Source organism: Myxocyprinus asiaticus, chromosome 6 (genome assembly GCF_019703515.2).
Source record: "Myxocyprinus asiaticus isolate MX2 ecotype Aquarium Trade chromosome 6, UBuf_Myxa_2, whole genome shotgun sequence".
Classification (NCBI taxonomy): domain Eukaryota; kingdom Metazoa; phylum Chordata; class Actinopteri; order Cypriniformes; family Catostomidae; genus Myxocyprinus; species Myxocyprinus asiaticus.
This window is the reverse complement of record NC_059349.1, coordinates 16,276,206-16,291,442: the sequence shown is the minus strand read 5'-3', so window position 1 is coordinate 16,291,442 and position 15,237 is coordinate 16,276,206. Positions and strand designations below refer to the sequence as shown.

The 15,237-nt window shown below is 42.3% G+C and overlaps 2 protein-coding genes across 2 annotated transcripts in view; both read left to right on the top strand.

Annotated features, from left to right (window-relative positions):
- Window positions 1-11,326, top strand: part of LOC127442027 (alpha-N-acetylgalactosaminide alpha-2,6-sialyltransferase 3-like) — a 163,024-nt gene extending 151,698 nt beyond the window's left edge. The window contains exon 4 of the mRNA XM_051699697.1: window positions 10,788-11,326. Within this exon, the coding sequence (XP_051555657.1) occupies window positions 10,788-11,022 (235 nt within the window). The 3' untranslated portion in view covers window positions 11,023-11,326. The remainder of the gene's footprint in view (window positions 1-10,787) is intronic.
- A 3,014-nt stretch (window positions 11,327-14,340) lies between these two features.
- The window catches only part of LOC127442847 (alpha-N-acetylgalactosaminide alpha-2,6-sialyltransferase 5-like), a 43,461-nt gene continuing 42,564 nt past the window's right edge, over window positions 14,341-15,237 (top strand). The window contains exon 1 of the mRNA XM_051701083.1: window positions 14,341-14,830. Within this exon, the coding sequence (XP_051557043.1) occupies window positions 14,816-14,830 (15 nt within the window). The 5' untranslated portion in view covers window positions 14,341-14,815. The remainder of the gene's footprint in view (window positions 14,831-15,237) is intronic.

Here is a 15,237-nt window from a genome sequence, read left to right as displayed (position 1 = left end):
TCGTTGCCTTTGAAGGAATGCAATGTGAAGGTTGTACAAAGTAACATTTATCTTTAAAAACGCTATCAAAGTGAATAGCAGGCACAACAACACCGCTACATCATGGGCCGCCATCTTGATTGTTTTGGGCTGAATGGATCACATGACTGAGTCACATTACAACAAATACGTAACTGTTTTCGAATATCTATGTTTTCGCTGTCCACACTACAACGTGAAAACAGTGTTTTCAAATGTATTCACAGCGTTTTTTGAAAAGCTTCGGTTTCACTGGACAAAAACGCCGTCTCATTGTGGACAGAAGGCCAAAACAGAGAAATTAATGCGTTTTCGAAACGAAAATGTACAAGTGTGGATGTTACAAAATTACACTCAAGATTTATACAGTGTAGATAAATCATTTTTATTCAATGGCAATTCAGTCCTTGAAGGAAAATGACAAATTAATTAAAATCCATAAAATAATGACAAATTATGAATTAAAAATTTAAGAAAATCAAAAAAAATTCAAAAGCCTTTGACGCATATATCATTTAGGTTAAAAAGGAATATTGTTTTAAATTATGATGATGAACAGCTAATTATAAGAGTATGAGCACTTTTAGCTCTGTCATATGTAAAGTATAATTTGCATTTCTGTGTATATAATTAAGTTTCATGAGGATGTTAATTAACTATATTCACTTTGCTGGAGCTCAGTTGTGGAGAGTGTATGTTTTTAGGTCCAAGTGAGAACACATGATGACAAAATCACAGGCAGTTTTACATCATTACCTTATTTAACATTATTAGTCTGGCTCTCAATTTCATCCTTTCATATTCGTAATACAAGAAGATAAAGTCAGTCATATGAGTCAATTTGAGACTCTACTGATTCCTAATGTCTGTACAATTTCCCAAGCTAAGCCATTTTTGTAGCATGTGGTTATCATTTGAAACCTTCCCCTTAATGGCCCATAAAAAGGCTCATCAGTGATTATTGACATAAATGGTCCACATTATCTGTAATACAATCTATAATACTGGAAAAGTGTCAAAGCTTTTAGCATACCTCTCATAGATGGATGTCAACATGCTCTTTGTTGCACAGAGGCTTTTCGAATCTTAGTTCTGACATCTTTGAGAGGTCATGATAGAGATCTTAGCACACAATGTGCTTTACAAGGTGCACGTACCACTCTGTTTCTTGGTACATTTCGTGATTACCTTTTCTAGAAAAGCTTCTTAGCGATGGCCATTTCTTTAATGAAAAGACTGTATGAAGCATAAATAATGGTCTTAGTCTCACATTTCCCATTTTGATTTTATTGCCTATGTGTCCGCTGTCACCATGGTGTCATTTGTTACTTTCCAGTTTCTTCATTTTCTCTATTTTGATTCTCTTTAATATTTCATGGATATGTGCAGTTGTTGACTTGTCAAAATATCTGTGTTGTTGTCTCAAACCAACTGTCTGCAGATTACTTGCCAGGAAGCTGTGTGAGGCACAAAACTAATCTGGAAAATGTATCCATATTTGGCATTGTTTAATTTTAAACTATTCCTATACAAGTAACGTTGAAATTGATAGATAATTCGCAATTTAAATTTGTGACATTAAATTCTATATATGTCCCATATATGTATTTTTATATCAGTGAAAAACATGTATTTCGCGTATTTCATATATGTTTTTTACATATACAGTATTGTAATATATCAGATTTTTTTTATGGGCATGGTCAAGCCTGAAGTAGGGATGGGTCAATATAGTTGACTATTTCTCTGACTAGTCGATTAGTTTATCTAGATTTTTTCTCATACAAGCTATACATTTTTAAGCTTTGATATTTTTTGTGGTGGTACTTTAAATAGTAGGGCTGTTCACACAGAACACTTTTTTACATCCATCTGGGATGTAAACAAAATTGTTTTATTAATTTAATTAAATAGATTTCATAATAATTCTATGTAGGATAAATGTGCGCTAGCAGATGTTTTTGAAATTTGTTCCATGTTGCGCTGTTTTTGTTTTTGAGTTCCATGTTTTTAAGACGCTGTGTCAAGTTAAAATAACTTTTAAATATGTGCTTTGAGACACCTGAATTATTAATTGTGCTTTTTTAACGTAAAAGTGTGTTTGCTCGATGGCCACTTTGCACAGTAAAACCCTCACCGAGAAGTTTTGTCTTTAAATGCATCTCCTCACCACTTCAGCCATTCCAAATGGACGTATTTGGTAATTTCGGTGTGTTCTGCACTTTTGAGCATCCCATCACCAAATGTTGTGTTTTTAGGATGCCGTGTTCAGGGCCATTCACTACAATGCCTTGATCCCACCACAAAATAAAAAAGGTAATTCTGAATGTATAGCTCACAATTCTGACTTTATTTATATCAAATGCGAGATATATATTTGAATTTGTTACAGTTGAAGTCAGAAGTTTACATACACTTAGGCTGAAGTCATTAAAACTCATTTTTGAACCACTCCACAGATTTCATATTAGCAAACTATAGTTTTGGCAAATCGTTTAGGACATCTACTTTGTGCATGACACAAGTAATTTTTCAAACAATTGTTTACAGACAGATTGTTTCATTTTTAATTGACTATATCACAATTCCAGTGGGTCAGAAGTTTACATACACTAAGTTAACTGTGCCTTTAAGCAGCTTGGAAAATTTCAGAAAATGATGTGACGCTTTAGACAATTAGCCAATTAGCTTCTGATAGGATGTGTACTGAATTGGAGGTGTACCAGTGATGTATTTTAAGGTCTACCTTCAAACTCAGTGCTTCTTTGCTTAACATCATAGGAAAATCAAAAGAAATCAGCCAAGACCTCAGAAAAAAAAAACTGTGGACCTCCACAAGTCTGGTTCATCCTTGGGAGCAATTTCCAAAGGCCTGAACGTACCACATTCATCCGTACAAACAATAGTATGCAAGTATAAACACCATGGGACCACGCAGTCATCATACAAGACAAAGAAAGCACAGGGCCCAGATGTCATTTCACCCGCGTGTCTTAGATCCTGTGCTAACCAGCTGGCCCCCATCTTCACACTGATCATCAATAGATCACTGGAGCAGTGTGAAGTCCCATGCTGCTTCAAATGCTCAATCATCATTCCTGTCCCAGAGAAACCAAAAATCACAGGACTTAATGACTACAGACCCATCGCCCTGACGTCTGTGGTCATGAAATCATTTGAGAGACTGGTGTTGGCCCACCTGAAGGACATAACTGGACCCTTTCTAGATCCCCTTCAATTTGCTTATTGAGCAAACAGGTCTGTGGAGGATGCAGTCAACATGGGATTGCATCATATCCTGCAACATCTGGACAGACCGGGGACATATGCAAGGATCCTTTTTGTGGACATCAGTTCGGCTTTCAACACCATCATCCCAGCTATTCTCCAGACTAAATTAAACCAACTCTCTGTTTGCATACAGAAGGGAGGTTGAACAGCTGGCTGTTTGGTGCAGTCAAAACAACCTGGAGCTGAACACGCTCAAAACGGCGGAGATGATTGTGGACTTTAGGAGGAACACCCCAACACCGACCCCCATTACCACTCTAAACAGCACTGTGGCAGCAGTGGGGTCATTCAGGTTCCTGGGCACTACCATCTCACAGGACCTGAAGTGGGAGACCCTCATTGACTCCACTGTGAAAAAGGCCCAGCAGAGGTTAAACTTCCTTTGTCAACTGAGGAAGTTCAACCTGCTACAGGCACTGCTGATACAGTTCTACTCAGCAGTCATTGAGTCTGTCCTCTGCACTTCAATAACTGTCTGGTTTGGTTCAACTGCGAAATCGAATATCAGACGTCTACAAAAAACAGTTCGGACTGCTGAGAGGATTATTGGTTACCCCCTGCCCCTGCTTCAAGAACTATACACTTCCAGAGTGAGGAAAAAGACTGGGAAAATCACTCTGGACCCCACTCACTCTGCCCACTACCTTTTTGAACTGTTGCCTTCTGGCCAATGCTTCAGAGCTCTGGGCACCAGAACTGTCAGGCACAGGAACAGTTTTGTCCCTCAGGCTGTCCATCTCATGAACAGTTAAAACTGCCCCATTGAGCAATAATTATGTGCAATTCACAGTTTAGTCTTCTAACTTACTCTTCTGCTATTACATTCCCTTGCACTGTATATAACAGATTTGTATTTAAATTTGCACTACGTATGTGTGTGTGTGTGTGTGTGTGTGTGTGTGTGTATATACAGTGGCATGCAAAAGTTTGGGCACCCCTGGGCAAAATTTCTGTTGCTGTGAAAAGTTAAGTGAGTAGAAGATGAACTGATCTCCAAAAGGCATAAAGTTAAAGATTAAACATTCTTTTCAACATTTTAAGCAATATTAGTATATTATTTTTATTTTGTACAATTTTAGAATGAAAAAAAGGAAAGGATCAGCATGCAAAAGTTTGGGCGCCCCAAGAGATTTGAGCTCTCAGATCATTTTTACCAAGGTCTCAGAACTTAATTAGCTTGTTAGGGCTATGGCTTGTTCAAAATCATCATTTGGAATGGCCAGGTGATGCAAATTTCAAAGCTTTATACATACTTTGACTCCTCAAATCTTGTCCCAACAATCAGCAGCCATGGGCTCCTCTAAGCAGCTGCCTAGCACTCTGAAAATTAAAATAATTGACGCCCGCAAAGCAGGAGAAGGCTATAAGAAGATAACAAAACATTTTCCTCAGTTCGTAATGTAATTAAGAAATGGCAGTTAACAGGAATGGTGGAGTTCAAGTTGAGGTCTGGAAGACCAAGAAAACTTTCAGAGAGAACTCCTCGTAGGATTGCTAGAAAGGCAAATCAAAACCCCTGTTTGACTGCAAACGAACTTTAGCAGAAGCTAAAGGAAGATTTAGCAGACTCTGGAGTAGTGGTGCACTGTTCTACTGTGCAGTGACACCTGCACAAATATGACCTTCATGGAAGAGTCATGAGAAGAAAACCTTTCCTGCATCCTCACCACAAATTTCAGCATCAGACGTTTGCAAATGAACATCTAAAAAAGCCTGGTGCATTTTGGAAACAAGTCCTGCGGAGTGATGAAGTTAAAATATAACTTTTTGGCCGCAATGAGCAAAGGTATGTTTGGAGAAAAAGGGTGCAGAATTTCATGAAAAGAACACCTCTCCAACTGTTAAGCACGGGGGTGGATCGATCATGCTTTGGGCTTTTGTTGATGCCAGTGGCACAGGGGAACATTTCACGGGTAGAGGAAAGAATGGATTAAATTAAATACCAGAAAATTCTGGAAGCAAACATCACACCATCTGTAAAAAAGCTGAAGATGAAAAGAGGATTGCTTCTACAACAGGATAATGATCCTAAACACTCCTCAAAATCCACAATGGACTACCTCAAGAGGCGCAAGCTGAAGGTTTTGCCATGGCCCTCACAGTCTCCCGACTTAAACATCATCGAAAATCTGTGGATAGACCTCAAAAGCGCAGTGCATGGAAGACGGCCCAAGAATCTCACAGAACTAGAAGCCTTTTGCAAGAAAGAATGGGCGAAAATCCCCCAAACAAAAATTTAAAGACACTTAGCTGGCTACAAAAAGCTTTTACAAGCTATGATACTTGCCAGAGGGTGTTATTAAGTACTGACCATGCAGGGTGCCCAAACTTTTGCTTCAGGCCCTTTTCCTTTTTTGTTATTTTGAAACTGTAAAAGATGAATATAAAAAAGTAAAATTCCTTAAAATATTAAAGAAATGTGTAATCTTTAACTTTAAGCCTTTTGGAAATCAGGCCATCTTTTGCACGCTTAGCTATTCACAGCAACAGAAATTTTGATCAGGGGTGCCCAAACTTTTGCATGCCACTGTATATATTGTATATATTGTCTTATTGTGTATTCTATATATACTTTATTTTCTATTCAATTTTATTTATTTATTTATTTATTTTTAATTTTTTTATTATTATCTCTGTCTTGTTGCTGTATTGTATTGTTGTGCACTGGAAGCTCCTGTCACCAAGACAAATTTCTTGTATGTGTAAGCATACCTGGCAATGAAGCTGATTCTGATTCTGATACTGCTCAGGAAGTAGACATATTCTGTGAATGTAGTTTTGTGCGAAAATTGCAAATCAATCCCAGAACAACAGCAAAGGACCTTGTGAAGATGCTGGAGGAAACAGGTAGACAAGTATCTAAATCCACAGTAAAACGAGTCCTATATTGACATAACCTGAAAGGCTGATCAGCACTGCCTTTCAGCAGAAGTCACTGCCTCAAAGGCACCATAAAAAAAGTGCACATGGGGACAAATATCTTACTTTTTGGAGAAATGTCCTCTGGTCTAATGAAACAAAAATGTAACTGTTTGGCCATAATGACCATCATTATGTTTGGAGGAAAAAGGGTGAGGCTTGCAAGCCGAAGAACACCATCCCAACCATGAAGCATGGGGGTGGCAGCATCTTTTTTGTTTGTAAAAATAAAATGCTTTTTGAGTTGGATCTCGCCATCTCCCGCTTCCAACTTAAACCTTCACGTGAACCTGTTACACTGGTGCCGAAACTTGGGATTAAGGATGCCACCATGGATGCCTCACCTCTGGCGGAAGTGTTCAAGACCCTCGCCAGCATCCACTGGTCACAGCAAGAGACCCTCCTCGAGCTGCGTGCAGAGCAGGAGCAATGGATCATCATGGTCCTCCAGGCCCAAGCAGAGGACCGGCAGATGCTCTGGTGCTTGCTGCCCTAGGAGGGGGCTGCCGCCAGGACCCCGGATCCCGTGACCACCCCTCCCCATGTTCCATTCCTCAAGATGGGGCCCCAAGATGACCCGGAGGCCTTCCTGGAGCTCTTTGAGCAGATGGTGAGGGCATGCACTTGGCTGAATACCCAGTGGGCGGGCCGCTTATTGCCACTGTTGTCCGGGGTGACCCAACTCACGGCGCAGCAGTTACCAGCAGAGAACCTCCTGGTGTATGCCGATTTTAAAAAAGCCATTTTGCAATGGGTCGGCCGAACACCAGAGCAACAGCGCCAATGTTTCCTGCTGACCCTTGGTGAGCGCGGCCGCATGTTTGCCTTCGCTCAGCAGCTCCGGGACGCCTGACAGCAGTTACTGGCTGAGCAACACCACGTCAGGACTCTGATCGACCTGGTAGTACTGGAGAAGTTTATTGCTCGGCTTCCGAGAGGGACGACGGAGTGGGTCCAGTGCCACCACCCAATGTCGCTTCACACGGCTGGCAGAGGATCATCTGGCAGAGTATTTGGGAGCCGGTGAGCCCCGAGATCCTCTTTCTTCTCTCTCTCCTGTCTCCCATCCTTTTCTTCCCTCCCCTTCCTCCCATCCTGTTCCTCCTCCCTGGAAATGGGGAGTTCCCCCTCCAAAACCGGCCCCCCGGCTTCGGGGGCTGCACAACCCGCCGGTTCCCCCTGTCCCTCTCCGCTCTCACTCCCAGGTTGGTGAATCCGCCACCACGGGCGTGAAATCTGGGCCGGTTTGCTGGAGCTGTGGGGAGCCCGGGCATTTCCAGGACCAGTGCCCAGTGATGGAGGTGGGGGCATTGGCCGGGTGCCCGATGCACCGCAGGTACATACCAGGCCTTGGTGGATTCAGGTTGCAACCAAGCCTCCATCCATCAGTGCCTGGTTCAAGACGAGGCTTTGGGTGCTAATCACAGCGAGACGGTGAGGTGTATGCATGGGGATATCCACAATTACACCTTTGTGTCTGTCAATATTCAATTTAAAGGGCAAAAGCATAGAGAAGAGGTGGTGGTTAGTCCCCGCCTCACCCAATTCACTAATTTTGGGTACAGATTGGCCAGCAACTTTATTGAGGGTAATTTGTGTGGATAGGTCCTGTAACAAAGCGACTCTGTATATGATTTACGATGCGCTGGCAGGGGAGGCAGAGCTGAGGCCATCTACGTCAGCTCTGCGTCAGGATGATGTAAGGGAGGGGAAAGTCTCAGAGGTTTCCCTGCAGGGGATTTCCCTCTGGAGAAGATGCATGACGAAACCCTTAGGCACGCCTTTGACCAAGTGAATGATTGATGATCAGCGTCTCCAGACAGACATTGCACTCTCATATCCGTATTTTTATATTATTATTATTTATTGTATTTTTTTATCCCCTTTTCTACCAAATGTTGGAATGCCCAATTCCCACTACTTTAGTAGGTCCTCGTGGTGGTGTGGTTACTCACCTCAATCCGGTTGGCGGAGGACAAGTCTCAGTTGCCTCAGCTTCTGAGACCGTCAATCTGCGCATTTTATCACGTGGCTTGCTGTGCATGACACCGCGGAGACTCCGGATGTGGAGGCTCATGCTAAACTCCATGATCCATGCACAACTTACCATGCGCCCCATTGAGAGCAAGAACCACTAATTGCGGCCACGAGGAGGTTACCCCATGTGACTCTACCCTCCCTCGCAACCGGGCCAATTTGGTTGCTTAGGAGACCTGGCTGGAGTCACTCAGCACGCCCTGGATACGAACTCGCAACTCCAGGGGTTGTATTTTTGTATTATTAAGGATCGGTTGTATGGAGTGACACAGGATTCTCAGACAAAGGATGATACAACACAATTGTTAATACAGAAGAGCCATCGGGAAATGCTATTCCAGACAGCTCATTATAATCTGATGGCGGGTAATTTAGGACAAGGGAAAACACTGAACCTACAAACAGCCTATTTCTATTGGCCAACATTCATGGGGATGTCTGCAGGTGGTGTGCAGCATGCCACGAATGTCAGCTGGTGAATCCACCGGCCACCCCAAGAGCGCCATTGCGCCCATTGATCAAGGTTCCCTTTGAAAGAATTGCCATGGACCTCGTCGGGCCATTAGAGCGGACAGCATGCGGGCATTGCTTTGTGTTGGTTTTGGTGGACTATGCAACATGAAATCCGGAAGCAGAGCCTCTACGCAACATCTCCGCACGTAGTGTTGCGGAGGCAGAATAATCTCCTGAGAGGGGATTCCAAAAGAAATCCTAACTGATCAAGGCACTACATTTATGTCACTTACACTACGGCGAACTGTATGAATTATTGGGGATTAAATCAATTCGTACCAGCTTTATCACCCTCAAACGGATGGCTTGGTTGAACGATTGAAAAATATGATTCGTAAGCTCGTTCATGGCGATACAAAAAATTGGGATAAGTGGCTTGAATCCCTGTTATTCGCAGTTTGAGAGGTCCCATAAGCCTTGGGATTTTCCCTATTTTAACTTCTGTATGGGCGTTGGCCACGTGGCATGCTAGATGTCCTATGTGAAAATTGGGAGGAGGGACCTTCATCTAGTAAGAATGAAATTCATTACATTCTTGACCTGAGAGCAAAACTCCACACTTTGGGGCAACTATCACAGGAGAATTTTCTCCAGGCTCAAGAACGGCAAAGCCGACTATATAATAAGGGCACTTGACTATGATAATTTTCACCGGGAGATAAAGTTCTTGTATCTTGTAGCCCCACATCGAACTCCAAATTACTCGCCAAGTGGCAAGGGCCCTTTGAGGTCACACGGCGAGTCGGGTAACAGATAGGGGCGGGGCACGTCAGATATACAACCTCAACATCCTAAAACCATGGAGAGAGGTGGTTCCTGTGACTTTGCCATTGGTGGTTCCCGAGAGGGAGGAGCTCGGACCGGAGGTGAATTTAAAAGCCACTCAAATCGCCCCAGTGATCACTTGTGGAGACCACCTCTCACCGCCCTGACTCATGGAGGTTGCCATGTTGCAGAAAGAATTCTCTGACATGTTCTCACCTCTCCCCGGACATACGAATCTCATAGAGCACCACATCGAGACAACCTCAGATGTAGTGGTACGCAGTTGTCCCTACCACTTACCCGTACACAAAAAACAGGTGGTACGGGAGGAATTAAAGGCCATGCTCGATAAGGGAGTAATAATAGAATCCCACAGTGATTGGGCCAGCCCAGTCGTTCTAGTGTCGAAGAGCAATGGCTCGGTCCGTTTCTGTGTGGATTATAGGAAAGTCAATATCCAATGCCTCGTATTGAAAAACTGCTCGACTGGTTGGGTGCGGCTCGCTTTTACTCGACACTGGATTTGACAAAGGGTTATTGGCAGATTCCCTTAATGCCAATGTCCCATGAGAAAACATCCTTTTCCACACCGTTTGGCTTACACCAACTCGTGACCCTTCCATTCTGTTTGTTCGGGGCCTCGGTTCTGTTTGTTCTGAGGACTCTGTCCTTATGGACAGAGTCCTCAGACCACACTCTGCTTACGCCGCTGCCTATCTGGTTGACATCATTATAAACAGTAATGATTGGCAGCGGCACATGACCTGCCCGAGACCCAAGACCAAAAAGGAGGTGAGACAGTTCCTGGGTTGGCTGATATCATTATATACAGTAATGATTGGCAGCGGCACATGCAGCACCTGAAGGCTGTTCTGAGGTCGTTGCGATGGGCGGGACTCACAGCAAACCCTAAGAATTGTGCAATTGGACAGGTGGAATTACGGTATCTGGGGTTCCACTTGGGCCATGGGCAAGTGCGTCCCCAAATTGATAAGGCGCAGTGATTGCGACCTGCCTGAGCCCCTAGACCAAAAAGGATGTGAGATAGTTCCTGGGGCTGGCTGGCTACTATAAAAGGTTTCTGCCTAATTATTAGGATGTCACCAGCCCGTTGACTGACCTCAGCCCCAGACCCAGTCCATTAGATGCAGCCGTGCCAACAGGCTTTTATTCAGGTGAAAGCTGCGCTTTGTGGCGGACCGTTGTTACATTCTCCTGATTTTGCACTCCCTTTTGTTTTACAGACTGACGCATTGGATAGGGGGTTGGGAGCCATGTTGTACCAGGTGGTCGAAGGGGAGGAGTGCCCAGTGCTGTACATCAGCCGGAAGCTTTCCGCGAGAGAGGCAAGGTACAGCACCATTGAGAAGGAGTGTCTGGCCATCAAGTCGGCGGTCCTCACCCTTCGGTACTACCTCCTGGGATGGGCTTTCACCCTCTGTTCGGACCACGCCCCGCTCCAGTGGCTCCATCACATGAAGGATACCAATGAGCGGATCACCTGGTATCTGGCTCTTCAGCCATTTAAGTTTGAGGTGGTCCACAGGCCGGGGGCGCAGTTGGCTGTTGCAGACTTCCTCTCCAGAAATGGGAGGGGGGGGCATTACTGGGCAGGCTGGATGGCTCCCCGGCCTGAGTCAGGCAATGGGGGTATGTGGTGGCACCGGCTTGTGAATGGAGAGCGAGAGATGAGAACGGTAAGGATCATCACCTGTCAATGATTGTGTCTAACAGCTGTTTGTTATTGCAGTGAGAGTTGGAGATGGATTTAAGAGTGAGCCAGTTGCCAGTGGGATCGAGAGAGACACGAAGCTGACTGCGTGTGCTGATGTTACACTGAAAAGCGAGTTTTTTGGTTTGTAAAAATAAAATACCTTTTGAGTTGTATCTCGCTGTCTCCGCTTCCTTCTTACACCTTCACCGTGAACCTGTTACACCCCCCTTAAGGGTAAAAGGGTAAAAGAGCCAATCACCTTTTAAATAAACTAGAACATGCATGTGCTTTAACTGGACCACCCTGAATTTTTTTTTTTTTTTTTTTAACATACGATACCATTGTTGTCAGATTTTACTGATGATTTGAAATATATTCTTTGATCATAATCTTGATCAATATTTTGGGAGCGTTCCCAAGACTTGCCTTGAAAGGAACTTTGGCATTAAATAGTGCAGCATGGTACAGTTGCATCTCCCTTATCATTGTGCAACCTATTTTGTGAAGTATTTAGTTTTCATTTAATGAGTTGTCAAATCAGTTTTGGGAGCATTCCTAAGACTTACCTTGAAAGGTACTTTGGCATTAAATAGTGCAGAATGGTACAGTTGCACCTCCCTTAACCTTGTGCAACCTATTTTGTGAAATATTTAGTTTTCAATGAATGAGTTGTCAATGAAGCACTGCCACTCTGATGCTGTTTTCAGATATTTAGGAATATTTCAATACTTTACCCAGGGCTAAAATTTTAAATGATTTACTCATTGCTTTATTTATTTCTTGCTTATTTGTTCATTGTTTTGTTTGCCGTGGGACACAAAGAGAGTTTTCAGAATGACCAAGTTGTGCCTCAAAAATGAGAAAAGCACTCTAAAATGATCATAAAATAATCTATGCTAAAATTGTGATCTGTCATATACCATGTGAATGGCTTTGTCTGAGGAACAGATTCTAATTTTAACCTTTATCCCGTTAGGTTTGCTCCTAAAGAAATTAATAGTAATTCTGAAACATGTATAAAATCATGACCACTCACATGAGATGAAGAATCCAGTAATACAAATTACAAAAGCTGTTTTATTCTACATGGAAAGTGTCCCCTCATGTTGAGATCACATGACCATATGAAAACTACTTAGTAGCCACTCTGTTATTGGACACTGCCACTCGTGGATTAAATTAATCATTGCTAAATGGGAATATTGAATTTCTACAATGGCATCAGTAACTGATAACTGTTGTGTTTGAATGATGCTGCATCCACGCCTCTAGGTGTCCGTGTAAGTCCAAGATGACATAGTAAAAACAAAAAATAGTGAGTGCACGTTTAAACATTTAAAACAGCTATCAAATACCACTGGTTCTCCAGTTTCATGTGAATGATTACAACATTATATTGTTTAGATGCATCTTTTGAATGAGATGCGACTGCCTTTACGAAGAGGAAGATTTTTAGCAATTAAGGGCGTTTTCACACCTAGTTCGTTTGGAGCATTTGTTTCGGAACCTGGAGCATTTTCTCCTTTAGTTCGGTTAGTTTAGGCATATATGAATACAGCAATCACACTTGGAACCACACCAAAACAATCGGTCCACCGATTGTAAACGAACCCTGGAACGGTTCGCTTGTGGTGAGAATGTAATCCGACCCAGGACCGACGAACCAAACAATATCCCAATAAAAACCATGAACATACTTGATGGATCTTTGGAGAAGAAATTTGTTGGTCAGCACTTCACCGTAATTCATCATCAAAATGTGTATATAGCCTTTTGGCGACTATATTAGATATAGTTGCATGTTAAAAATAGGAGCTATTTTATAATTCCTGAGGTAATTTTAGTATGATCGCTTCTCTCGGATAGTGGCAGAACACAGGTAGGATGGCGTCAGCAACTTTTTGACAGATAAAAAAAAAATTCTGTGGCTTCTCTCCACTGTTTGTGTGTGTGTGTGTGTGTGTGTGTGTGTGTGTGTGTGTGTGTGTGTGCGCTTGAGAGGCAGCTCTATGACTGTGAGCCACTTTTCAATGCAGAAATAATGCAAAAGCAACTAATGATGGACAAAAATAACCATGACGCAAATTTTACATAGCATATAATTTGTGTGTCGCATAAAGTATATTTGCCCCGCAACCTCAGACTGGAACGCGCATTATGTATCATGCGGTGATGTTTTGCGTAAGTATGACACAAAATATCTTTGAAAATGTGTTACGGTTGACAAAATTTTACAGGTATATAATTTTAACTAGTATATCAATGGATGCGCTAAATCCCTGAACAGCGCACAAACATTCTGACCAATAAGGGGACAGTTTGCGTACATGTGACTTTTATTGACACGGTTTTGGTCCTTTTTTGAAATGTTGCCTTGTGAATGCGAACAAACCAAGAGGAAAATGCAACATTGTAACAATTTTAGCCTGTGTTTCGGAAAAAAATCAAATGAGCTTCAGGTCTGAAAATACACTAAAACTTTAAGTTTCACTCTGTTCCTCACACAGAGCTATCTTCTCACTTTGGACGACTTTTTGAATACAGCATGAGTCAACTTTGGATACTTTTATAGTGCTTTTTCATCATCTGTTGGAATAAATGATTGTGATTGTACTTGTATCGGCTTGTTACGTCTTTTATATTGTTGTGTGGTTATATTGTTGTTATATTATTAGTTAGGTTTAAGCGTAGAGGTGTGTTAAGTGTTAAAAAAAATCTAAATTCGTATGTAAATAAAATAATTATGACTGAATTTGCTGGCCTGTTACATGTTTTGCAGTATATTGTTTATAAGTTAAGTTCCCTATCTGTCACTCACTCGTCCTTGTGTCGATGTAGCGACACTATAGGGGTCTCTCTTGGGAGCCCCAAACACCTCTGATTTTGAAAAAAGGCCAATGGGAATTGGCGAGTGGAATTTGTATGCCACTCCCCCGGACGTTTTCTTGATGCAGACAAAAGGTAGCTACAGGGACGTATTGATCATGAAACTGCCCTGACATATCCAAAGAAGTTGTGTTGCAACCAGCCAATCAGATTGGACCTGGTGATTTCAGCCAGTTTTGCCATTTTTGTGTGCAATAGGCACCACATGGTCAGTGAACAGACTGAGACTAGATCATAGGTTGCATAATTTACACACTTTTTATAAGGAAAATATATCAAAAAATATCAACCACTGTTATGAAGATGTCTATTGGAATTCCCGTAGTGTCTACAATGAATAAACGGGATTGGGCAATTTGCCTGGAATGCTCTGTAGGAGGGCATGGAAAGACTTCACATTAAAAACACAATGATCTTTAGGACCGTGGGGTGTCACATTGCTCTATCTCTGCTCGCTGCTTTCAGTCTGTGTGAATTCCATTATAAGAATGGGTTGAGTCCGCACACACACACACACACACACACACACGCGCGCGCGCGCTGTAATCTCACACTGCGCGAGCGGAGCGCGGCAATTTAATGACGGCATAATCTGATGAAGTAGCAACAATCAGTGGGAAAAAAGTGGATCTTCATGCGCACATTCCCAGGAATATTCCAGCTGGCTTCAGGATGAAGACACCGATGGTAATTGTTGTAAAAAAATGTTTTAATGGATTGCCTCTCTCCTGTGCTTTCAGCATTGTTCCTGAAGTACTGCGGCTCTCTGTTGCTTTTCACTGCACATGCTGAATGAAAGAAGATTAAAAAAAAACAAAAAAACTTAATCCCCATTTCCTGAATTATGAGGACTTTGTCGGAAATTAAATTTTGGGGGACATGAGATTTTATATTCTTAAATTATGCATGCATTCATTTATTCAATAAATAATAAACTTTGAAATAAGGGTGCAGCTTTTTATTAGCCTATGATATGATGCTTCTAAGAAAGAAGCTGTTATTCTGTAGTAAGATTGTACTTAGTTTAATGTTGTTGCAAATCAATAATGTATGATCGTAGTTTTAGGCATCAACATTTAACATGAACACGCTTA